We start from the raw sequence: 26,813 nt of genomic DNA, 5'->3' as shown, positions 1-26,813 counted from the left end.
CCTACCGTCCCATTGCCTTATTATATTACTGTAGTGATATGCAGCACAGAACACAACACTTGGTATCGAGTGATCAACGAGACATTGATGGAGAAATTGAAATGTGAATGACGTCACCCATCTTTAAACATGAGATTAAAGTCTCCAATCTATAATTTAACTGATGAACCGCCCTTCAATCTGGAAACGTATGATCGTATTGTGGGGAAGTTCGTATCTAGGGATGCTAGCGTACTGTTTGAAATCCTACCACAGGTGTTAATGTTATAATTTTTTGTTGTTATTGTTTCTTTTGATACTGATTGAACTGTGATTCGAATTTTAATTTGGATTTATTATGTTTTTTTTTATCTTAGCCAGCTTGAATGTAAAGTGGCCTTAAATAAAATTAATCCTTGACATTTACAGTATTCGAAAACAGTGAAAAAATGATCCTAGTGATGGAATACTGTTCCGGTGGCGAACTGTACGATTATCTCAGTCAGAGGAAAGTGTTACAAGAGGATGAAGCCCGAAGGTGTGTGACATTCTTTAATAAGTAAATGCTTGTGAAAAACTGTTAGTTCTACTAGTTATTGGGATATACTTCAGCAAATTAAGTAAAACTAGTTTCTCGGTTTTCCGGATATAATGTCATTTCAGATACAGATCCTTCAATAAAGATCATATTGACTTATATGTCGCAATATCCGCCTACTGCTGGCAGCTATGTTGTTGTCTGCACTGACGACGACTAAAAGCCGTGATCTTCTTGTCTTATGATTATTATTATTGTTTATAATTTTTCTTTTCTTTAACAGGCTTTTCAGACAAATCGCCACTGCGGTGTATTACTGTCACATTCACAAAATCTGTCACAGAGATTTGAAATTAGAAAACGTATTGTTAGACGATACTGGAAGCGCTAAGGTACGTCCAGAGTAATCGCATTTGATTAACATAACCCACGATTTTTTCATATTGTTTCAAATATTTTGTCGGTTGTGGATTGTGAGTAGCTCAGAAACAAATGAATGAGTCAATCTGAGTGTTTGGGTTCTCGTCGTGATTGTGCTCTTTATTCATTTTACGATTCGTTAAATTATTTCAGATCGCGGACTTTGGTTTGTCGAACGTTTTCAAAGAAACGTCTCTGCTGTCCACGTTCTGCGGGTCACCTCTGTACGCGTCTCCTGAAATCGTCAAAGGAACACCTTATATCGGGCCCGAGGTAACATTTCGTTCTTATCGCGATAAACGAGCTATAATTATTTTTTTATTGCTTAGATGGGTGGACGATCTCACAGCCCACCTGGTGTTAAGTGGTTACTGGAGCCCATAGACATCCACAATGTAAATGCGCCACCATCCTTGAGATATAAGTTCTAAGGTCTCAAGTAGAGTCATAACGGCTGCCCCACCCTTCAAATCGCAACTCATTACTGCTTCACGGCAGAAATAGGCAGGGTGGTGGTACCCACCCGTGCGGACTCACAAGAGGTCCTGCTACCAGTAATTACGCAAATTATAATTTTGCGGGTTTGATTTTTATTACACGATGTTATTCCTTCACCGTGGAAAGCAATCGTGAAAAATTGGTACCCGCCTAAGATTCGAATACCGGTGCATCGCTCAACACGAATGCACCAGACGTCTTATCCGTTAGGCCACGACGACTTCAAAATGACTTTCCATGTATGTTGGCATAGTATTATATGACAAATCGCGGCTTTACATTCCGAAAACATATTTAAAATCCCGTCTGAAATACGGAACCGGGCTAGTGTTATCAAGGTCACCAGGTTAGAACCCCGTGAGCTATTCGTTCAGTGAATCTAGTATAATCCCTCGAGGTCACTGGAATAGGTAGGAAAAAAAACGGCAGCAGTAGCAGCTAGTAACGTGACCTTTTTAGTGGTAATTTATGGGATGCTATATCACGCTGGGAGATGAGGGCGATTAAATACGTATGAAGTTCAATCCCAATCGAAACAGAACTTGGAATCCACACGTTTCCCAACTATGTCCTGTCCTAATATCGTGAAAACAGTACATTTCGTCGTCTTCTCTCTAAAATATATTTTAGTTCACTAGATTCAGATTAGAGCTACTAACGCTCTTTTATAATTCTAATAAAATCACAACCTACGTGAAAACGTGAACACAAAAATAGAATCGATGACAAACTTTGAATATTCTCCAAAAGTATTCTTGATGTACAGATAAATATCATTTCATAAATTAATTTTGTTGGATAGTTTGCAATTAAGAAACTAATATTTATTCGGCTTCCGCGAGTCGGAGGCATGTTTAAAAATTACTTTAACGATTGAATTGAAATGAAGTCTGAAATAATAAATGCGATACTCAACCGTAAAATGAGTGTTAAATAAAAAATACATCGCACCTTTAGAATTAATTGCTGAGTGGTTTAATTCAAAATTCTTGTTTTTCGGTAAACGCCAAAAATGTAATTGAAGAATTATAATTTTGCAGTTTGGATTTTAATACTTTAAGCCTTAAAGCGCATACCTTAAAGTTTAAGGGTATACGCTTGAATTGAAAATGACGGAAATTGTACTTTTGACCTTTTCTAAATAAAATTTAATTTTTAATTTCAAAATGTTTATTTAATTTTTATATTTTAATTTAAAAAAATATATTTTGTAAACTCTTAAAATATATGTTTATAAGTCGTTGAAAATATAAAACTTATTTTCTTATTTTTTTTAGCCACTTCAATCTTAAAGGTGCGACATTTCTTTATTACAATGCTCGAAGCAGTCAGATGACTTTAATAACCTTATTATCACATATTTACAATTTGTCCTGTTCAATCAATGATACTAATATTAGTATCGTCCGTTTATATATACGGAGGTTTTAAACAAGATGGTGACGTCATTAATGTTAGATACCAGCTTCGCGCATTAAAGCAATAAAAAAAAAAATAAGGGATATATTTTTAAGATCATTCGGTATATTGGTCCGATGTATAAATCAATCCTGTGTTTGTTGATCAGGTGGATTGCTGGTCTCTAGGCGTTCTCCTGTACACTCTAGTCTACGGAGCCATGCCGTTCGATGGCTCCAACTTCAAGCGGCTGGTCAGGCAAATCAGTAACGGAGACTATTACGAGCCCAGGAATCCTTCGAGTGAGTATCATGTTGTTAAATTATCACCAATAAATAGGGGTGGTTTAGTTTTAGCGACCTAGTTAGGGACTAGTTGGGAGGTTAATATTACAGTCAGTTGGATAGGAGCGAAACTGTTTTAGACGTAGCCGGTCTAAGAATCCGAGTCGGCGTCGTAATGGATAATCTGTGGTCGTCAGGTGAATCTGTGTCGATTGATGCGAATGTAACGTTGGAGGACTTTTTGGCGGAAACGCGAGGAGTGAAGTTGTGTTTGTTTTATTTTGTCTATTTAGTGTTTCTTCAGGTTTAAATGTGTAATAACGGTGGTTTATTAACTGTTTAGTATCTGTGAAAGTGCACAAATGTGGGAAAATGAAACAATGCCCTTGGACGTAACTTCTCGGGATCCTCCAAAAAGTTCACTGAAAAAATCTCAGTAAATGACCACAATTTCACTGAGATTATATTTCATCCCATATCATCTCATCTCATTTCAATTATCTTCATCCCAGTTGATTAATGTCTTGATTAATTAATCATCTTCATTTCATTTCACTCCATATTGTCATTTTTCATAAATATAAGAATATAAATTAAAATAAGACATGACTTAAAGGTCTTAGTTACCAGGTCATAAAATCCCTTAAAAAAATATAACGTTAGAAACAACCAGAATTATTGGTAATATCGTACACCCTAAGTACTAGCGTCTTCCCGCGAACCAATTTATACTCAGTTCCAATTTCAAATTGGTCTGAGGTGTATATAGGCGTTTTCTCTATAATTTATATGCATTTAGGTGTTACAAATTTAAAAGGTCGAAAACGAATTTGTCACATCAGAACCTTGATCCGAAAAAGAACTGAGTTAGTTGTCAAGAAGTTCGTTAATATCGAATTGAATAGTTTCTGATAGGAGTGGGTGATATAAATCGTATATAGATTCAATATCTATATATCGCACCAATATCGTTGAATCCGATATCGCCCCGCACGAAATCTATATATCGATATCAGCCGATACACGATATTGCTCGATGTGATGCGCATCGGCATATCGTACCGATTCGTGAATATCAGCGATATTCGTTTGGTTCGTATCGAATCGGCCAGAGTGAGTGAGCGCACGATAGGGATATCATGTGATGAATGAAACAGAAACAGGCATTATCCATACAATTGTAAACCTTATATTTAAGTCCATATGTCTGTAGATTATTCTTAGCGTATCAGCAGGATACAATTAAGGAAAGAAGTTTCAACTTTCGACCCTAACTTGAATGCAGTATAGCCTATTTGCATCGTTGAATTTAATTTCACGCGCTTTGACCTTGAACTAGAATTTTTGGACAAGTGTTTATAAATACTTAAAAGTTTTTTGTGTTTGATTTTTAAAGTACACATTTTTCTATTTTTAGTTGAATCCAAATAATTGAGTTTATTTCTTGTGTTTGTATTAAACTTTTGAAATCTACACTCTTTTGGTATATTTTGTAATTTTAAATTAAGACACAAAATACTAAAAACTGAAAATAATGTAGCCAGTCCTAAGCCTGGTAAAAGCATGAAGGAAAGTTTTTTTGATATTTTTATTTTCATGTTCTTTTTATTACTTTAAGATCATATTATAAATTGATATCAGAAAACCAACCGTATAACGTTGACTTAAATCTATATCTATTATGATATTATATCAGCGTATCGTTTCAAATCTCAAATATCATGAATCGAGAAAATCTACTAGCATCCATCAATATATAGATTCAGAAAATATATAGATTCAATATCCGATATTGATCCTCGATATATAGATACGATTCGATACGCGGCAAAACCGATATTACCCACTCCTAGTTTCTGAGTTCAAATTTTCGTAATATATCAGAAACTTGATATGGCCCGCGGTTTCACAAACGCTACATATGTTATTTAGAAAGCACGAAATCCGTTGAATTTTCCCAGTATGAAGAGTAACACTTTCTAGCCCAAAAACTACCATTTGTAGATTCTTTGAGAGGTAAAATCACGAAACGGTGAACGCACTGTCGTATTTATTATATTAGATATAACCGGTGTTGCCCGGGTCATGACGTTTACCATGATACAAAGTGTTTTGTGTAAATACACGTTATCTATAACATTTCATCTAAACTTTAGTTTTATAAAAGTATATAGTTTACATAGATTAGTATTATTGGTTTCAAGTAGCGATTTGTAACGTTATATGGTTTCATTCAGGTGCCTCGCCCTTAATCCGTGATATGCTCACGGTCGATCCTTTGAAACGTGCTGACATCGCCTACATATGTGATCATCCGTAAGTAATACAGTTAATTTAATTTTATATGTAGTAAAAAAGTGTACGTGGAGGGATGAGTGACGTCACTAGTGTGTTCAATAGAACACTAGTAAGATGAATGCCGAATAGATGGCAAGTTTAAAAATAATTATAATTGCATATGTTTTATATATAATATATAGGTACATATACATTCATTTTACTGTCTAAGGCTACCTACGTCACTGGTGCGACAGTACGAATGCGAATGACTAGGATGGAATACTATCAATGAAGTTCAATGAACTAATGAATGGATAGTAAAATAATGTGTCCATGATTTAAGTGAGATTTTTTACAATAAAAAAATGATAATAACTTTGCTATTTAAAGGTATTATGAGATTCTTTCGCCACACATATGATAATAATGTCTTCCCTAATATCGTTTTTTCGCATTAAAAGTGTATGATTTCGAAATTGAGTTAATATGCGGAATCACTTAGTATCACCAGTGTTTTTCTCATAAATACTGTCAAAAGAACGTAGTTTTTTTTTTGTTTACCTATATTTTGACTACTATTAACAAAATTAATACATAATTTTATCTTACTTGAAAAGACATTTAATGTATCTGGTAAAAAAAAAAAAAACAATTGCAAAGATGATTAATATTAAAAATATCACATGTTAAACCTTTAAAATACTCTCCTGTAAAATTAGTCATTTTTGAGATTATACAGCTTTAATGCGAGAAGACGATATGTCCTTAAAGTTTTTGTACTAGTTAAAAAATAATGGTGTATAATAAATCAACTTACGTCACCTGATCTTGTCTTGACCTTCTGTCGTATTGTGCATTTTCATTGAGCTATTTTCATATTGATAACCAAACCGGTCATCGTTTTCGTCGAACCCGTCGCTTGTGACGAAGGGCTCGACGAGTAAATTAACGCTCATATACGCCCACTGAGTTTCTCGCTGGATCTTCTCAGTGGGTCGCGTTTCCGATCCGGTGGTAGATTTTGGGAAGCACGGCTCTTGCTAGGGTTCGTGTTAGCAAGGTCGTCAGGTTTGAGCCCCGTGAGCTCACCTTCTAGTTAAGGCAACGCTGATATAGCCTCTAAAGGCTATCAGCTTAGGTAGGAAAAAAAGGAAAGAAAAAGATGAACAATTGTTGGACAGGTGGGTGAACACTGGCTGCGAGACGTCATGCCTGGAGATGGCTGAAGCGCTAGCCGCCGAAACTCCAGTGCGTTTGGATCTGCTGCTCTCGCTGGCTCCGGCTGCTCCTTCTAACTCCAACTCTGTTATGGTTCCGGCTGAGGTATCACAGCTATTCATATATCACTACATAGTATAAAACAAAGTCGCTTTCTCTTGCCCTTATATTCCTATATCCCTATGTATGCTTAAATCTTTTAAACTACGCAACAAATTTCGAAGCGGTTTTTTTAGTAGATAGAGTGATTGAAGAGAAAGGTTTATATGTATAATAACATCCATTAAATAGTGGAGAAATCAATAATAAATCACAGTTTCCGAAGCGAAGCGAGGGCGGGTCGCTAGTTTATTATGTATTGAACAAAAAGGTAATGGCTACTGACTGACCCCTAGGCAATAGGAAAAATAATACACACAATTAAAAATTGAATTGTTTCTCTTCATGTTTCTTTTAATTAATAAATTAATATTGCACATTAGTTCGCTCAATGTATGTTCCGAATACCAAAATTAAATATTAAAGTTGATGATTTTGAGCTTTGATTACAAGAATATTAATGGTTGTACTCTATTGTAGAAATAAAGTGTAAAATGATACGAAATACATATTGATTTTCCTACGTTGTGGTTCATGCACTGCTGACTACTTTCAGACTAATTTATTTTTATGTGTCAGGCCGAAATGGGTCCGGAAGAGAGCTGCACCGACCTGACAAGCTCGACGTCGATGGCCCTAGAGCCCAGCAATTCCGCTGAAAAGAGAATCCTTGAATTGGTTGCAGGTAGAAGATTCTTTATAAAAACTTACAGATTTTAAGCTTTAATTAATTTAATTTTTAAGCTAAGCTTTAAGCTTGGATGTGGTATTGTTTCTAAACATTTGACTATACAGTACCCGCCGATAAATATTGCACATCGTCCTTTCGAAAGAGACAATCGGCATTGTAGAGCGTCATCTCCGTCGCACTAAACACTAGCAGTCCGGTGTCCATTAAGACCTTGAACAGCCACTGACAAACGTCACATAGGTAGTGTGAGACAGAGATAATGCTCTACGAAAAAAAAGAAAACAAAAGAGGGACCTTCATTTAAAAATAACGTTATAACATTTTCATCTGGATTGGGTGTTTGAATGAGCCGACAATAATGAAGCACCAGCATGCGAGGTCTGTGTCTACCAGAAATTCGGCGCGCTTTAAAGTTTAATAGTCGATATGTCTGTATTATATAATGTTATATAACACAGGTACAATGTAAGTAGCGTTACCTAAACATTGAGACATGAAGTTGTTGAAGTCTCAATTAACTGTGTAACGGATGTCCTATTCGTAATAGATATAGTCTTCATGGTACTTAAAAGTGTTTTGTTAGTTAGATACCATATGATCGAAATTCAACCATTTTGATTGAATAATTATGTTATTTAATTTACTTAATTTTGCCTCTTGGTCTATATATTAAATAAATAAGAATAATAATACCGTTCGAAATCATTCATAAAATTTAGTATCTCTTGAGTGGTTAGTAAATAAGTGCAGTCCAAATAAGATGTTAATATCTTTGTAACGATATAGAGGGCGGTGAAGACGCAATAAAACCATCGCCGACGAGAACAATAGTTTCTGCAGGGGAGAACAAACGGAAATTGGAGCTCGCCATGTCTGCTAGTGGACTACAGCGGAAGAAAGAGAGAGTGCCGAGGTAAATATACTTTATGGAAAAATTATTATCAATAAACGAAAAATAAGAGAAATATATATTCGCGGTTCATTTACATCTTTAAATGATTCTAGTCTACCTGGTGACTGTCTGGAAAATATAGTTATATAGTAGCTGATAAGAGCGCCCAATGTGTTTAATGTTGCGCATTTATGTTGATTTTGTATTGGTGTTACAATAAAGCATACTCTACTCGAACTACAAATCGCTGGTAATTCAGATTAAAGAAAAATTCCGAAATGAATTTCCTGGCCTTCTAATCTTAATTCTAATCTTATCCTAATCCATAGACAAGACAAATGAAAAGATACGAAGAATCGTAATCGTAAAAAAGGTCAGGGCAAGCGGGCAGCGGCTCTCAACCTTTTTTTACTAAAGGACACACTGAGAGTCTTTCACCTAATGTAAGAGTTATTTCTTGTCTCAAACTATAAAACTTGGGATGTTCTATGGTATTCCCCGCGCGCAATTTCGTTTCTTTCTTGAAACGAGACTTTAGGTGTTTGTAGGACACGTGTTACAAACAATTACCATCGTTCAATGACCTTTGTACGATAACTAGTGATCTTCAGTAAATAAATTTTTTTTTTTATTGCTTAGATGGTTGGACGAGCTCACAGCCCACCTGGTGTTAAGTGGTTACTGGAGTCCATAGACATCTACAACGTAAATGCGCCAACCACCTTGAGATATACGTTCTAAGGTCTCAGCATAGTTACAACGACTGCCCCGCCCTTCAAACCGAAACGCATTACTGCTTTACGGCAGAAATAGGCAGGGCGGTGGTACCTACCCGTGCGGACACACAAGAGGTCCTATCACAAGTACATTCTTACCCCACTCATAAGATACAGAGCGTAGTGACTTTAGAAGATTGTTAATGTGCTCACAGCGCGGCAAGTATCGCGCCCCCCGGCGGCTCGGTGCCGGAGGAGAGCCCCGAGGCGCAGGACGCGGCCACCACGCCAACACCCCCCGACGAACCACCCCCACTCCTCGCTGACGAGGTAAATTAATTTTTAATACGCTTTGATTAGCTTCAGACGTATGTCTGCTTGTATAGGAATCTTTGAACATTATTTTGACCCCCTTCAAAACGTCGGATTAACTCGAAATTTGGTATACTTAATAACGACTGATGACAATTCAATATAAAAAAAATAATGAAAAAAAATATATTGAAAACCTTGAAATTCAACTAAAAAATGAAAAATAAATAATAGTTTACAAAAACTAACAAAATACGCTTTTATAGAAAATCCAACTAAAAAATAGAAAATAAAATTTGAATAAATTTGTATTAAAAATAGTGTAAGAAAAAATGATTTTATTGTAAAAAAAGCGTGGGCTGCATGATATCAGTAGTACGCTTTTCTACAATAAAATCATTTTAAACTATTTTTAAATCAAATTTATAAAATTTTATTTTCTATTTTTTAGTTGGATTTTCTATAAAAGCGTATTTTGTTCGTTTTTTAAACTATTATTTATTGTTTAAAAGATCAACTAAAATTTTGTCGGTTTTTCCCTCAACCAGCAGTCACTTTTGAGCTGAGTTCAATGCTGCATCCAGACCTGGCTCATTCAGGAATAATTATAAAATATAAATTAATCAGGTCGTAAACTTATGTTTTCAGTCGGTACAGCCATCGCTGAAGTCTTCGGCCACCATGACGATAACGCCCACACCAGTAGAGCTCGTAAAAGACCTGACCAAGGAGATCATCAGGGACGCTCCGAAAGACGAAGAGAAGGACAAGTCTGGGGCGAGGCCACGGGTCGTCATCAAGAAAAAACCTTCACCGACTAAAACGGTTGAAGAGAAACCCCCGCCGCCTGACACTGTTGAAGAGCTCAAGGTTTGCAATATAAATCTTTGCACTATATTTAGAAGTACAACTTGCTCGTTTCTTCTTTTTTTCTCGTTTTTGTCAAACGAATTGGGAATTGAGGAATTGTTTGAGATGATACCATCATCTCTTTTTTACCATCGCACCGCCCGCCACCAAAGTAGAGTTCATCCATACTACCTGGAGTCACTGCGGTCATCCACAGTGCGTTTCCAGAGATTTTTTTTGCCACGTACCATCCGGCTATGGAATGAGCTCCCCACCACGGTGTTTCCCGAGCGCTATGACATGTCCTTCTTCAAACGAGGCTTGTGGAGAGTATTAAGCGGTAGGCAGCGGCTTGGCTCTGCCCCTGGCATTGCTGAAGTCCATAGGTGACGGTAACCACTCACCATCAGGTGGGCCGTATGCTCGTCTACCTACAAGGGCAATAAAACTAAAAATAAATTGTGCTATAACAAATCGGTTCTAATTTATCCAATGTTACAAAAGTAACCTGAAATATGATGAACACCTTGTTATTTTACTAGTTAGCGGAACAAGAGGAGCCGAAGTCAAACGCAGTAGCGTCGGCGGCCGACAAACTCACTTCTCTGAGCATCGCGCAGCAACCTGCGAACCAAGCTCCCGCTAAACCTAAGAAACTCTCAATACCAGGTCTGTTTGTTAAAGCTTATGGTAAACATTAGTTTAAGACTATGCTGAGTATGATCTGTACTCAGTACTTTTGATAGCGCTACTTGACGAGTGTCTTCTTGTCGTCTTGTGTATATTCTTAAAATTATAGTTAGTGTATGTAATTCAGATTTTTAACATTTTATTTATTATTTGTTGATTGATAAATGGTTAAAATCAGTTGTATGTTCGTTTGGCAGGTGGAAATGTCGGTAACTTCAAGGAACAATTCGAGAAACGGGCGAATTCTGTATCAAAGCCAGGTACTTTATAATTATTTTGCGATTAAAAAATTCTACCCACCTTTTAGTAAATCCATTTAAAAATATTCTTCACGCGATAAAGTCCGTTCGTACCGAGCGACGAGGACACGATACTGCAGGTCTCTCATATGAATCCAGCATTGAATGAGCCAGTCTTCTCGACCAGCTCTGTACTCATTAACTATAAAGCAAATTCATTTACAGTGGTATCGAAGATCGCCAAGCCCAAAGCTCAAAGTGAAGACCGCGAGCTTTCGAACAAAACTTCAGACAATGGCACTGTTCGACTGCAACAGATCGGAATTGAACCTGCACCGGTAAACATTACTACTCTGTCCTTGCCAGACCACTAGTTCCAGTTGCAAACTTATATTGAATTTGTCTAGTGTAATTAAAACGATAAATCACAGTAAAATGACTTCAATTCGGTTCAATCAGTTCTATATCAAGAATTTTGCTAAACATTTTATTTACAAAAAAACATAAATTGTGCCGGTCGCCGTCCTCGCGAAAGCCGTCGCTTGCGAGTAAGGGCTCGACGAGTAAATTAACCCACAGACACAGCCCACTGAGTTTCTCGCCGGATCTTCTCAGTGGGTCGCGTTTCCGATCCGGTGGTAGATTCTGCGAAGCACGACTCTTGCTAGGGCCAGTGTTAGCAACATCCCCGGTCTGAGCCCCGTGAGCTCACCTACACATCAAGGAGAATCTGAAATAGTTTCTCAATGCTTTCAGTTAGGTAGGAAAAAAAAGTGATACAAGCTGATTAATGAAACAGCAAGAAATACACTAAACGCATTACTGTCAATCAAATATAACTCGTAGTATAATTGAGGCCGTCACCACCCATAATTCATATTTATGCTTATGTATAGCGATTTATTTAAAACATAATAAATTTTGATGCAAAATCGTCCCATCCCTAGTTTCAATCCATAGATAACAGATGACTTTGTAAACATTATTTTATCGCGTATTTTTTTTTTGCCTACGAAGTATTGTACAGGTAAATTCGAACCTCATTATCTCCATACTAAATATGGTAAACTTAGGCCGTTTGCGCTGACGGCCTCGATTATGCTTAGTTGTCCAGCTAACAACTAGTATAAGGTTAGTGTCAATAATTGTATAGCTTACCCTATTGTGTGTTTCAGTCTCCGATCGAGCTGGAAATGAATCGGGGCGGCGTGAAGAAAACCGAGAGCGAACCGACACACGGCGCGGCCGCGGTCGACCCCTCCGTGCTCCTCAGCGACGCTAGACGGTACGCCGCCTCCAGATATCACTTATATATCACTGGTGGTAGGACCTCTTGTGAGTCCGCACGGGTAGATACCACCACCCCGTCTATTTCTGCCGTGAAGCAGTAATGCGTTTCGGTTCGAAGGGTGGGGTAGCCGTTGTAACTATACTGAGACCTTAGAACTTATATCTCGAGGTGGGTGGCGCATTTCCGTTGTAGATGTTTATGGGGTCCAGTAACCACTTAACATCAGGTGGGCTGTGAGATCGTCCACCCATTTAAGCAATAAAAAAAAAAATAACTATCTATAAAAAAAATCTAGATTTTTGCATCTAAGCAATAAATAAATAAAAACGAATATCCCAATATACATTCGAAAAGGCAATCAACTTGATGCATTGACCCCTGTCATGGACGTCAATAATTTCAAATAATTGTAAATAGACATGCTTTAACAAAAACCGACTTCAAATAGAAAAAAAAGATATTCCAAAACAAATTAATATACACTAAAAACAATAATCAGCGAAATCGGTTTCATCTACTTGTCGCGCACGTACTTAATGCAAATTTAAGACTTATATGGTTTTCTCATGGATACCATTATCAGAACAGGACTAAATTTAAATGGGACAACACGGGATTCTAATAAAAAAGGAATCACCAAAATCAATTCACCCAGTAAAAATTATGAGGTAACAAATATTTAAAAAAAATATGCAGTCGAATTGAGAAGCTCCTTCTTTTTTGAAGTCGGTTAAAAAGGGGATGAAAGGTAGCTGCTACATCATCGCTGCTGACCACTCAAATATCTCTTGGCCATAACTCGTTTGAGAACGGATGTGTTCTAATCTAGGGAAATACAATTTATAGTAGGGACTTTATTTTAAAATTTATCTTTGCGTTATGTGCCGTGATTTTTTTTTAGTTATGTGGTGTTACTATTTCATTAAATATTAAGTTCTTTGTTAATGAAAATAGGATCAAGGCAAAATCGTATGAGATCTTGTGAATTTATACGATTTTTTTTCTTTCTTGTATTCATACAGAAGTCTCCAGAATTCCATGGCGAAGCTTGTGGAAGAGAAAACAGGAGAGGAGAGTCGTCGTCGGGCTGCGCGCGATATTATATCGTCCGCCATCCGCACAGGTTAGACTTTTGATGACAAGATTTACAATAATAATAATATCTATACAAACTACGACCTAGGGGTAAAATCAAAAGTTCTTCCACCGAATGCGGGCCATTCCACAAGATGAACAGGTTGAGAATGAGCTGCTACCTCAAATATAAGACTATATTACTAGTATTATTTAAGTGTGGTTTTACCATAAACAAATTAAATATTTTCAATTTATTACATTAATATAATGTTATTTAAAAAACGAAAAGACGACAATAATTTTTAACTCTGTAAATAAAGAAAGTTCATTCAAAAAAACTTACCCTAAGCTTAAACAAAAAGAATCATAATGCCTGTTTTAACACGAAAAAATCACCCGCTTCGTTTTTCGGGAAAGCCGTTATAACTGTTTTGTTATTACTATTAATACTGTTCGTTTTTTTGGTGTGGGGTGACTTAATCAAGTGTGGCAGTAAAAATAATATTAGAAAGTTCTCTGAATATTTATTATTCACGTGTGTAATACAGGCAAGCCTCCGGTGCCTTACGGGCGCTCGTCGTCGGCGGGCGTGGCGTCGCTGGTGTCGCCGCCCGGCACCCCGCCCGCCGCCGCCGCCCCCGCGCGCCTCTTCCGCACCGAGGCGCACCACCAGGTCGAGGATCATCGCAACAGGTACTACACACGCCATACGCGGTATTTTTTTTAGGGATTTTACGACCTGGTAACCAAGACCTTTAAGTCATGTCTTATTTTAATTTATATTCCCATTTTTATGAAAAATGATAATATGGAGTGAAATTAAATGAAATGAAATGAGATGATATGAGATGAAATATAATCTCAGTAAAATGGTGGTCATTTACTAAAAAAAATTCAGAAGTCTTTTTGGAGGATCCCGAGAAGTTACGTTCAGCGGCTTTGTTTCATTTTCCCACATTTGTGCACTTTCACAGATAGTAAACAGTTAATAAACCACCGCTATCACACATTTAAACCTGAAGAAACACTAAATAGACAAAAAAAACAAATCACACAACTTCACTCCTCGCGTTCCCGCCACAAGTATTCTGTCCCATTCTCTCGCAAGCTAAATCCTATGCGTATTTTTTTTTTCTTATCACCATTTTGCCAAAGAACTACTAAATTCTAATCATTCGAACAAAATGTTAACTAATTTTTATAAGCATTTAAAATTTAGCTAAGGCGCATATCTCTCGTTATTCATCCAATATGGACTTTTTACGACAAATAGTCGTACCAAATTTAGTAAACGAATCTAGATTTCCAAGTACGTTACTTTGTCGATTAAGTTACCAATCTCAGAGTTTCTAGTTTAATGACGCAATCATCTGTAATAATGTATGTTGAGCTAAAGCAAAAATTTATAGTTTGTTCAGAAATAAAGAGGCAATAATTTATAATTCATAAAATGCATGTTAGAAATTTTCATTTTTCAGAAACACACTCGTCTATGTCACAAGTTTGTGTTTTCCGTAGTTCAGTGAGATAAGCCCCATAAATATTTAAAAAATAATACAATAGAACGAAAACGTGTCCCGTTAAACACGAGGTTCACAATATACATTTGATAGAAGCGTCTGTTGTCAGTTGAATTTAATAAACATTAGTCTAGAGCGGATTTAAATTATTAATTATGGTAGGTTGGCTGAGTATCTCGAAATATGACGGATCGAAGCTTATTGACACACGCCTGTATTGAAATTATTTGAATTCGATTTTATTTGAACTAATTCATGAATAATAAATTAATAAATCTGAATAACAAATAATAAAAACGATTTCGAATAAAATTCGCTTCATAAGGCCTATAGTAAATAGAACAATACTGTAGGATGACGATTAGGAAGGATGAGGTTGTTTGGAAATTGTATTAATGCAAAATGATTAAAATGACGTTAGCGCCACTATTCAGGTTTCTAACATTTAATTTCTACTCTATTATATGACACTGTCTCAATGTGATTAACAAGGATTAATAATTTCAGGGGTGTATCGGTGGAACGTATTATCCCGATTCAAGTGTCGCCGGACGAGCCTCCTACCTCTCCACCCCCCGCCCCGCCCGCGCACCACACACCTCACACCCCCTCTACGCCGTCGGCCCCCACCACACCCTCTGCCCCACGTCCCGCACCACGAGCTACCACTCCTCAAACACCACTCAGGTACTTATAAAGTTTTCATTCAATTAAATATATAGAACTCTTTATTAAGAAACCACAAATCTATATATATAAAAATGAATTGCTGTTCGTTAGTCTCGCTAAAACTTGAGAACGGCTGGACCGATTTGGCTAATTTTGGTCTTAAATTATTTGTGGAAGTCCAGAGAAGGTTTAAAAGGTAGATAAATATGAAAATGTTCGGAATTAAATAAAAATAACAATTTTGTTTTCCTTTGATGTGTCCCCCGTCGGACGGATTCCTTTTGTTTGTTTTAAGTATATTTATTAATTGAGGCACTACGAAGTCTGCCGGGTCAGCTAGTAAATGAATAAATTTAAAAACTTTGGCAATAAAAATATGTATAAGAAATGAATGAATGAATGAAAATTCTTTATTGCACAAAATGTTATACAAAGGCGAACTTAACGCCATGCAGGCATTCTCTTCCAGTTAACTCTCGTTGATGAAGTGAAAGATTCAAGAAGTGCGTAGCTGTGATAAAGTTAATACATGGCGATCATTTAAAGAATTATAGTAGACATGAGTAATATGAACACTGGGTGAACTAACGCAATCCTTACAGGTACACCATCCTGCCTCTTTCTGCCGAAGTCATACGTTTCGATTTAAAGAACGGGATAGCCGTTATTCTATGAGATTCAGACTTACACCTCGTATCTAGAGTTGGATATCGGCAATCACATTCTTTTGTCCATGGGACTCGTATCCACTTCACACCAGGGCAAAGAAACAGCGACCTTTTTCAGGTCATCATATACGTAAGATATTATTTAGCAATTGAAGTGGTTTCCAGAATTTATTCAATCAAAAAATTTGGTAATAAAAATTAGAATGCTTTGTTACTGATCTGGATAATAATTTGGTACAATTTAGGCGACTAGCATCAACCGAGTCCAACGTGAGCGAGGCCTGTTCGAGTCCAGGCGAGCCCATCAAGAAGTCAGCCCGGGAGTTCATCATCCCCATCGCGGTCGAGGGCAAGGGATACGTTACCCCGCGACAACGGAGCCTCGAACCGGAACAGTCGCAGACCCGACTGCCGCGGAACACCAAGACGCGCAGGCTCGGGTAACTACAACGTGACCATCATTATTTCTATCCTTATCACACTAGTGACATGTTACAATATATTGACTATGAATTGAGTATAATTTAAAATAAAATAAAATAAAACGGTGCGCGTGCAACTTGGTGCACGTGAATGAAGTGAAACGTCTTTTTCCAAGTGTATTATTGTGTTTTCTTCATGTTTCATCCTTATATCAGATTGCTACGACATCTTCAACATTTATATTATATATATTTTAAATTATAGATAGAAAAATATACCCGTGACGTCCAATATTTTAATGAAGTTTTTTTAAATACATCATTAAAATATTGGGCGCCACTCGTTGCTAACGCTCGCGCTGGCCTGTAACAGGTAGACTACGCGCATGCGTTCGAGTGCCACGCATTCACTCTCGCTCTGTCTCTTTCTAGTAAGGTAGCGTTACACGTTTAACGCAACCTTGTTGGAAGTCGCATTAAAAGTTTTACTTCAAAAAGAAATAATATGGTTTACAAAGATAATATGATTTAGAAAAAATTTGATTGTTCTTTGTATTTGCAGGAGCCTGGTGAGCGGCGGCGAGTCTGAGGAGGAGGACGAGTCCCACATGCATCGCCTGCGACCCAGCCGAGCCGCGCGGGCCGAGTCCGTCAGCTCTGGGGAGGAGGACGAGGAGGACGAGGGCTTCCATCTCCTCACCGCCGAGAACCTCTTCTCTACCCTACTGCACAGGGTAAAAACATTCATCTCAAGAGCTTTTAAATTACCAAAACATTTTATTTTTCAAACATGTAACATCAAAGAATATAAACAAACGTTTAAACAATTTCCTTTATAAACACTCCTTAGACTCCTTATGTTAGGTTATATAACTGCTCGACAAATCGAATTTTGCGATATTTTGTGTTAGTCTCCTGTCCCCCGCCCCTAAATTCCCCCCATACAAATCCTGAAATCCGTTACCCGATATGGTCATTCTAGTCCATCCCGGGTTATATAATACATAACTGTATATTTGTTTTCAGGTACGTGCCCTCACCCAGCGCTTGAACGGCGAGGAGGGTCCCGGTTTCCCGCAGCACACACACTCACTGTTCAATAACTTGCATCAGTCGCCGTTCTTCAACAGGTGAGATATTCGAACGCTGAATAATCGAGTGGCTTCACGTTTACACTAAACACTGACACGTTTTAATATGGAATAATTGTAAATAATACCGAGGTATTCCGTCTTAAAGACGCGAACAGTAAATTTTCCTACTCTGTATTTTTTTCCATTCGTTCATCATACGACTAAAATTCATTCAAAGCAGAGTTTCAAAGTTGATTTTTGTTTTGAGTTAATAAAATAATAAAGTTTCTTGTGGTTTTGCTTTTAATTGTTGCCGCTGTTTGAAGTCGAACCCCATTGTGTTTTTAAAACATTGATTCGACTTCACATGGGAAGCTCACTATTCATTTTACTCATCGTATAGGTACTTTATTAATTCAATAATCATTACTTTCTTGTTTCATTCATTTAATAATTGACACTGAACATGTTCAGAAAAACATTTAGATTTAAACTAAATTTATATATAATTTTTTTTTTTTTGTATTTTACGCATGCAGCCCCCACTTACCAAGGCGAAATTTGTTGTGAGTATAACTTGATTGTTTTTTTTTTCTCTACCGCTCAACTATAAATTTATTTAAAATATAAAGTAACTGTTTAAACTTGAGAAAAAAATTTTTCATAAGACGTCATAAAGTAGTGAGTGAATGACAACGAATGAATGAGATTCAAATTTGTTCAGTTTAAATTTATTTTGCAAGCAGCACTCATAGACATGTGGAAAGTGAAAGGAGTGTATCAGAAACGTAAGTTATAAATATTATTACGTATATGTCGATTTCTGTGCAATTATTTTTTATTCCAATTTTACTACAAAAAGCCGAAAACGTTTCTCATTGATTTTTTTAAAGATTTAAAATTAACTTACTAAGTATAAAAGTCAAATGATACAAGATTGTAGCGATCGATGATAATTATAGATATCAATGAAAAAGCAATCGACTAGCATTGTCTTTGACCTGTCAGTATTATTTATAAAACGAACTTATACAAAGGTGATGCTGTATGTTTCTACCTATTCCTGCCATGAAGCAGTAATGCGTTTCGGTTTATATAAGCATAATAATATTATGACTTGAATTCGGTCGACAGTAAAGCAATTAGTGTATTTACTTACTTCTGTATCATTAATCAACTTATATCACAATTTGTTGTTATTGTAAATAGAATGATTGCTAAAATTCTTGATGGTTCTTTATATGAATTGATTGAACCGCATTGAACTGTACTACTGCCGTTGTACTGTACTCATATCTGAATGCAGGTGGTGGCATTTACTTTGTAGACGTCTATGAGCTCCGGTAACCACTTAACATCAGGTGGACCGTGAGCTCGTTCACTCATCGAGGCAATAAAAAAGAAGGTTCGCCATTCACGTGTTTGATCCTGCATCTAACTATGAAGTAACTTGAATGATGTATGTTTCCATGTACAGACGGGAAGGCTGGGGCGCTCGGGACCTCCACGCCGACTTCGACTCCATGTTCAACAAGTCCCGGCAGTCGATGCCGCGAGGTGAGCTCACACGTGATCACACACGCTTACCGCACGCGGGGAAAACGTGGCCGATACACAGCACTGTTCGATATTAAATACTATGCACTCGCATTATATTATGTATCTCGTATACAGTTGAAGTTGTTAGTGGAACGGGAGTTTTTTTTATTTTTATTGCCATTAAGATACCAGTTTTGACTTATAAAGCTCCGTCTAAAGTAATGCTGTACATTCTATAGTCTTTCTGAGTACCTATCAGATCAGTTTTGTTGTATCTGGATGACAATTTAGATGTTGAATTAAATCTTCTCATATATCATCTGAAAATCCAATAAGTCGATCTAAAAATGATCGGATACTTGAATAATAGAGTTATGTAATAATGTTTACTTAAAATGTTACAGGTTTAAAAAAAAATTGTTTTTTCTTACATACAGCATGTTGCTATAACGAAATAACGAATTTTTACATTTCATTTAAAAAAGTTTAGATATCATTCGAAATCCGTATTATGGATACCGTTTATAGATATTAAATGTATGCAATTATAGCACCGCAAGTACACAGCTACCTCCGCTCAGCACGGGCTGCGAGACTCACAAGAAAGCTAGCTTCTGCGACTTAAAACAAATCAATTAACTATCCATCACCCATCACGCCGCGTCCGAGCGAGCGACCATCGCCATTAAACAGGTCGCGTCGTGTATTCGCGACGTTTTCCACCGGCCAACGTTTAACAAACAATGTTTGATAATGACTAATGACTCGAAACAGTCTGTTATATACATCGTGTGTTCAGTACATTAACATTTGTCTTTTTTTTTAATTTAATTAATCAAGTAACATTGTTTTTTTTCTCTTGCATTGTAGTGTTAATTTCGTATTCAAGTTGCATTCTTTGTGCAGGTGTTGACTTTCTCCTACCCGCTAACACTAGCAGGAAAATGTTGCGTTGCTCTGAGTTATGTTATTATAAATTACAGTTTTCCGTAGCTATTTGAAATTGCATGATTAGTAAACTATACAATACAAATTTCACATATCGCATCTCCAATGACGAAATCATTTCTGTACAGTAAGCAAAAAAGTAACACTTGTTTTTTTTTTCCAAAAAAATATAGTAATAACTATAATCTCGCCAGTTCGTTGACCGATTGACAGTTAATTAATTTGTTTAGAAAGTATATATTATTATATATAAAGCATAAATTCGTAGATAGTGGATGTGGTAGCGTTCGACGTGTGCTGGGAACACGTATGGACACGTATCAGTATCGGTAGAGATCATGTCACGAGTCATACGCTATTAGCTCGGTGAGCGCTCGGGCGAACAACTTACCTGCAGCCAGACCGCGGTCTGCGGGACGGGAGGGGAGGGGTAGTACTGCCGGGTGACGGGGAGGGGTCGGGCCAGGGAGCGGGGGGTAGCGGGGCTGCGGGGAGGAGCCAGAGAAGCGGTAGTGAGGTTGTGTTGGTGTGGTTGCAGTTGGGTTGCGCGTTACACTGCATGCTCCGACCAAATCTTCACTTCACAGCGGCACCAGCGCCAACCACAAATCTACCACAAACGCCACACAGGAATAGGTACTAAACTATGTTTATTTCTCTTCATTTATGTGTTTTGTGTTGAGCACCGTGCGCCGCGTCCGTTTGCCAGAATAGAGATGCCTCTATTATGTGAAATATCGCTGAAGTCATCGTTTAGTATGCATTCTGGTAATTCACCGTTCTTTCAAAAAGCAACATTTTAATGCATTCTTTTGTGATTTGGTTTTGCCTATTTAAAGCTTCCGTTTTAATCTAATTCGACTACCTAGCATTCGGCCCTCGTAGTTAACTATTAACTTTTAACCGTTCACCGCAACGTTCACATCGACATCCTAGTGTGTCTTTATGACACGTTTCTGATCAGTAAATTTAGTTGAAATTGAATTCACGCTCATAAAATTTAAAATGTAAAAGTATCACCCCTGTAAATACATCATCCCGGCGAGCGTTCTGCATGATCGAAACGTGTGTTTTTCGATTTAAATTTCAGGTAGCACTAAGAAGTCCAACAAACACCGAACGAAGGCTCCCCAAAACGAAGAAACGACCGAAGAGAGCGGCTTAGACCTTTCGGACCTCGACTTGAGCTCGATTGAGTTTTCGGAAAAGGAGATGCGCGCGCTGTCCGGTCTCACGCCGGCGCTGTCCCGCCGTCTGCAGCGGCAACTGCTCGCCCACCTGCCGCCCGCCGCCGCGCGCTCCCTCCGCCGCACGCTCTCTCTGTCCGCACCCGCCGCGCCCGCCGCGCCGCCCACGTACGCGCGCAGCCACTCCGCCGCCGAACACGATTCCGAGACGCGACCTCCACCAGAACCAGAACCCGAACCCGAACTAGGGGAGAAGCCGGCGGACGTCGCGCGGCCCCAGTCCTCGACGTTACCGCGGCCGCGACGGCGCTCCGTGTCGCGCGAGCCCACTCCGACCAGCCCTCCCGTCGCCGACCCGGAGCCGGACTCGGGCCGCCGCGACCGCCCGCTCCTCAGCAAGTACCTGTCATTGGACGAACCTTACGCGTCGGACGGCTGCAGCATTCTGTCGGATCCGAGCTACGTGGCGGCGTACGGGCCGGCTCCGCGCCGACACTCACTCCGCCTCACTGGAGACCAGCCCCGGAAGCGATACTCTAGATTCTTACGTTCTGATTTTTTCGATTCGCCGGCGGACGAGAGCGTTTACGTTAAACATAAAAAAGAGAAAGAAATGGAGACCCAAAAAATACTTCGAGAAATTCGAGAAAAGAGGAGATCGCAAGAGGTGACGTCCCCGAAAGAAGGGTACGATTTACCAGAGGCCTCTCTTTTGTCGCGAGAAGATTCCCTCGGGTCCCGAAAAAGTCTTTCACCTATTAGCGTGCTGTCAAACAAAGACCGCAGTAGGTCCGCAACTCCATTCTTCCCCATCCTGGACAACATTAAGGAAACCGCCGCCGACGCATCGTTAACATCGAGAACGCAAATTCCGGGTGACCTTAAGCAAAAACCTCGTTTTGATGAAACTTCAATTAGTAAAGAATCGAGACTGACTAGACCCAAGAGCTATCCCATCAAAACATTAGACTCGATTGATGAGCCAGATGAACATAAGGTATCGGAGAACATAGCTAACAAACAGAATGAAAGTGTAGATCGAACCGCTTCTAAAGAATCTAAACTTATCAGACCAAAGAGCTACCCCGCCGGCAGCCCGTCTCCCGAGAAAGTGTACATTAGTCGTAATTTAAAAAAAGACGAAACGAAAACTGTGAAGGACGAAGCACCTGCTGATTTGAAATCTGATGTGGAAGTCAGTTTTAGTATAACTTTGCCTAAAAAGGTAAAAACTGATCCTTCGACAAAGACAGAATCGGTCAGTAACAAACCTTTACAAATGAACGTTAACGCTGATGGTAAAGGGGCCACAACAGACGCGGCAAGTAGCCTGATTATAAAGAAGTATCAGGTAGTCAAGGAAGATAACGTTATTAATCCTGAAAGCAATGATAAAAAAGTGAAAAATGGCACTATTGTACCCAACGCCAGTTCAAATGAAGTTGCTGTTAAATTAGAAGATATAATCAAAAATAAATCATCGAACAATGTCCAAAAGGGGGACTCTAATAAATCGATTGAAAGTGATTCCGGTGAAAAGAAAACTACCACGAAGAAAAAGATAATACGGAAAGTTTCTTCGAAAACAAAGACTGATATTGCAAACAGCCAAGACACGGGTGAAGCTAAAACGACTACCGAAAAGAAAAAAGTTACCAAAAAAGTAAAAGAAAAATCTGATGAGGATTCCGTGAAAACCACTATTCCTAAGAAAAAATCTGTTCTGCAATCAATAGGTCATAAACTAGAGAAACTGACCACAAACAAATCTAGTTCTCCCGAGAAAACGGCGGACACCACTACAGCCAGTGATAAATTAAATCGTACAAAATTAAGTAGATTGCAACGAGAGCAGTCTGTGCCCGTGAGTGCCGAGCCTCCCAATGAATCCAACCTCATTAAAAGAGCAGTTACTTTGACCGATGTAGCGGCTTTAGACAGTCCAAATACAAATAACAAAACGACAGTCTCCAAGGTTTTGGGTCTGTTTAAAAAGTTCGAATCCAAAGATAAAACAAAACTTTTGGAATCATCGCAAAACAAAAAGTTGTTCGAAATTGATGAAAACGGTCACAATAACGACTCATTGAGTTCAACAGTCTCTGAAGCTATCGACAAACCGCGCCGGCCGACTTCCTTACTTCTGAACGGTCTGGGTCGCAAGAATAAATGTGTTCGAACGTCCAGCGACAGTGTTACTGCGCTGCCAACCGAAGACGACGATCAAACTGTACTTAAAAAAGAATACGACCCCAAACACAGAAACAGTTTAAAATTAGATTTCTCCAGATTGCCAAGAGTTAAAAAAATAGTTCCTACCAATCCTGTGATAGAACCGCAAATAATCAATTTTTCCTCGAACGACAACGAAACTGAGAAAAAGGATGCACATATGAAATACAACCTTCTCAACAAAGAGATTAGCACAAACGTTGACAACGCCAACACACTGAGCCGCAGTCGATCGAGAAGCAGGTCAACGGTTTCAAACTCTGATATTAAATCTGACAATAGCGGCGATATTAAATCGATATCCAAAAATCCAGCATCGCCCTCCGACAATAACACATCTTCTGTCCATCCGCTGCGTAGTACGGAATCTGTAACGCCAGAAACCGAGGACATCGTCGATAGAATACGACGAAAGAGTTTTTATTCGAGATTCAATGAAAAGAAGCAACGACGAAAAAGTAGTTTGGTCGGGCCCGGAGCCGCCGAGTACGATCCGATCGCTCGGATACACGCCGCCCCATCCGACAACAAGTACGACGCGTCGCCCTCCTCCCCGGCCGGCTACGATATATCCCCGGGACTCTCCATATCATCAGATCTATCTCCCTCCACGGACCGGTACAGATCGCTTCTCAGCGAAATGCCCGTCAGTCCTAGGAGTAGCCGATTTGATAGTAGCGGACTTAATGATAATAAAATTGATACGTACAGATCTCTCGACCGTAACGACTTTCGGAAATATCCGAGCAGTCGAAGTTACTTAGACTACGAACAGCCGCTGTCGTTTGGAGCTTCTAGATATTCCAGGACGAAATCGTTATTGGAGAACTCGGAGGGACCAGACGATGCCGCGCTCGCGCACTCGATCAGAGATCCGCATAAATACAACAGAACCCTGTCCATGTACTCGCCCGGCAACTATGCTACATATCGGCCCATGAGGACGCGTAATCCCGCGATCATGTTGAAAGAGAGCGAAAAAGAACCGAGCCCCGAAAACATACTGGATAAAATAAGACAGAGGAAAAAGATTTCGATCAGTGTGACCAGAAAACCCGACGAAAAGGAAACACTACCAAGGTGTGTATGTTTTTGTTTTAAATGTCACGTAAATAATTCTCTATAACTTCCGATAATAATACAGTTTACCATGTGCACGCTTCACGCTTTCTATTAAATTTTACCGCACTAATGCTTCGTCCTCAAAGTGTACATTGTCCGACGTTCATGTACAGCGGTCAAACGTTACAATCAGTATGTAGATAGCTTTAATAAATCACTCGACAATTTCGTACCACATCCAGGTCTTGATATCATTGTATACATTATTCAGAAACATATTCATGCGTAGTAGATTCATTCAATAAGCAGCACTTGCCGCGACACAGACAAGGACGATGACGTCACTATGTAAGTTATAATTCTGGTACGTATTTGTTTTCAGATCCATTGTCCCATCTAAAGGCGAAGGCGACGGTGCAGAATGCTCTGAGAAAGTTGGCTGAGAGGAACTATTGATTATAACGAAAAGTAATTTGATTTTTCGAGTTACTCAGCATTTGTTAGGATTCACTAAAATAAACACGAAACAAACCTTGTTCTTTTGATCATGAAGCCCATAGAGGTAGTTTGACTGTATCTATTGTAATCTTGCCAAAACCTAGATCTTAGACAAAACAAATTAATAATAGTCTCGTCACCGAATCGATGCTTATCATAAGACTGCAAGTCTGGAAGCAGAAGTATTGTTTAGAATCTCAACTGGAATTTAATAGGATTTGAAAGTATCTGAGATTTTTTATTATGAAATCTCACGATTAGAATGTAGCACGCGCATATTAATTTACGACGAATGTAGAATTAATCAATTATCTTTGTAAGCTTACTGACGCTAACTCGGGCTTGTTTCGATAGCTTTTTAAGCTGGACAAGTTTTTGTAATGACAAAGTAAATGTAATATTTTGCCGAGTGAACTTTTTTAGGTGTTTATTGTATATTGATTCTTACGTGCCTTTATAAAAACATAAGTGACTGGATTTGTTATAGTCCGCATTACATGGAAAGAGACAGAGTGACACAATTTTAGTGTTTGCACAAATACGTATTACTCAATTTTTTTATTATTATTATAATTTTTCATAGTTGTATTATTATTGTGTATTTACATTTTTTTTATGCGACAATTCAATTTTAAGTTTGAACGTTTATCTTAATTTAAAGTATTGAATGCTAAGTCAGATCGTAACAGTAATCGAATAGAAAGGTGCTTAGATTTCGTTAGGTTTAACTATTTGTAGTACTGACTCGTTATAGACTCACACAAGGTATGTATAGGATTGCGTTTGTCTACACTTTTAGCTAACTACGCCGTATTCGTTTCTCACGACCAGTATTCTGTATACAAAATTGTATAAGCGAATATATTTTTGCCTTTTCTGAATATCACAAAGAAAAGCCTAACAAAAAACCTTAGTGATTTTAAAAAGCAATGTTTTATGAATTTGTCGTTTATTTTGACTTATTTATTACATTTTTTTAGAATTCAAATTATTTATTGGTGTGTAATGATTTTAATATTTGTCTGTTAGTTCACACGTGACGTGATGACGATGTATGTTAAATATTCATTACACACGTTTTGTATTGAATGTGAATAATAAATTATATAGTTGCGAACGATGTCTTTTATTTTAAGAAATTTGACGATATATATTATCATTACACGAACCGAGTGTGGGCGACAATGTAATTGTTTTCATTTTTTATTTCTTTATCCCGGCTATTCTTGTATTTCGAATAGTTCTTGGCAGCATTCCCGTAGCGGCTTCGTCGTTGGAACCAGAGCAGTCTCGACTTCGTTTCATAAATAATCAAAACACAGTTTATCATGTGACATTATTATGGAATCAAAATAACGTTATTATTATTAATCGACCTCAAAAAAGGAGATTGTTCTCAATTTAACTGTTTTTTTCTTCTGTGTTACTTTAGAAGTTTTTATAGATGAAGCGATTTTAATGCTCCTTTTTTATTTGACAGTGGATGTTTTTCATTTGTCACATAAATTTTATCAATATCTGACC

At 38.1% G+C, this 26,813-nt stretch overlaps 1 protein-coding gene across 3 annotated transcripts in view; it reads left to right on the top strand.

Annotated features, from left to right (window-relative positions):
* LOC101741298 (treacle protein) overlaps positions 1-26,406 on the top strand; it is a 47,523-nt gene extending 21,117 nt beyond the window's left edge. The window contains exons 4-27 of one of the 3 annotated variants that reach the window (XM_062675015.1): positions 409-517; positions 801-909; positions 1,091-1,210; positions 3,003-3,135; positions 5,355-5,433; positions 6,579-6,720; positions 7,294-7,399; positions 8,192-8,318; positions 9,229-9,343; positions 9,983-10,195; positions 10,717-10,843; positions 11,062-11,124; positions 11,329-11,441; positions 12,279-12,388; positions 13,417-13,517; positions 14,020-14,164; positions 15,499-15,678; positions 16,574-16,768; positions 17,313-17,484; positions 17,777-17,880; positions 18,363-18,389; positions 19,301-19,380; positions 21,401-24,809; positions 25,174-26,406. In XM_062675015.1, coding sequence (XP_062530999.1) covers positions 409-517; positions 801-909; positions 1,091-1,210; positions 3,003-3,135; positions 5,355-5,433; positions 6,579-6,720; positions 7,294-7,399; positions 8,192-8,318; positions 9,229-9,343; positions 9,983-10,195; positions 10,717-10,843; positions 11,062-11,124; positions 11,329-11,441; positions 12,279-12,388; positions 13,417-13,517; positions 14,020-14,164; positions 15,499-15,678; positions 16,574-16,768; positions 17,313-17,484; positions 17,777-17,880; positions 18,363-18,389; positions 19,301-19,380; positions 21,401-24,809; positions 25,174-25,234 — 6,140 coding nt within the window. In that variant the 3' untranslated portion in view covers positions 25,235-26,406. Of the gene's footprint in view, positions 1-408; positions 518-800; positions 910-1,090; positions 1,211-3,002; positions 3,136-5,354; positions 5,434-6,578; positions 6,721-7,293; positions 7,400-8,191; positions 8,319-9,228; positions 9,344-9,973; positions 10,196-10,716; positions 10,844-11,061; positions 11,125-11,328; positions 11,442-12,278; positions 12,389-13,416; positions 13,518-14,019; positions 14,165-15,498; positions 15,679-16,573; positions 16,769-17,312; positions 17,485-17,776; positions 17,881-18,362; positions 18,390-19,300; positions 19,381-21,400; positions 24,810-25,173 lie in introns of all 3 variants that reach the window. The other 2 variants (XM_021348215.3, XM_038018757.2) reach the window with 2 other exon arrangements.
* Positions 26,407-26,813: the final 407 nt, after the last annotated feature.

This window comes from Bombyx mori, chromosome 22 (genome assembly GCF_030269925.1).
Source record: "Bombyx mori chromosome 22, ASM3026992v2".
In the NCBI taxonomy this organism is placed as follows: domain Eukaryota; kingdom Metazoa; phylum Arthropoda; class Insecta; order Lepidoptera; family Bombycidae; genus Bombyx; species Bombyx mori.
Note: the sequence above shows the minus strand (reverse complement) of the source record. Positions and strands in the feature narration are given on the sequence as shown.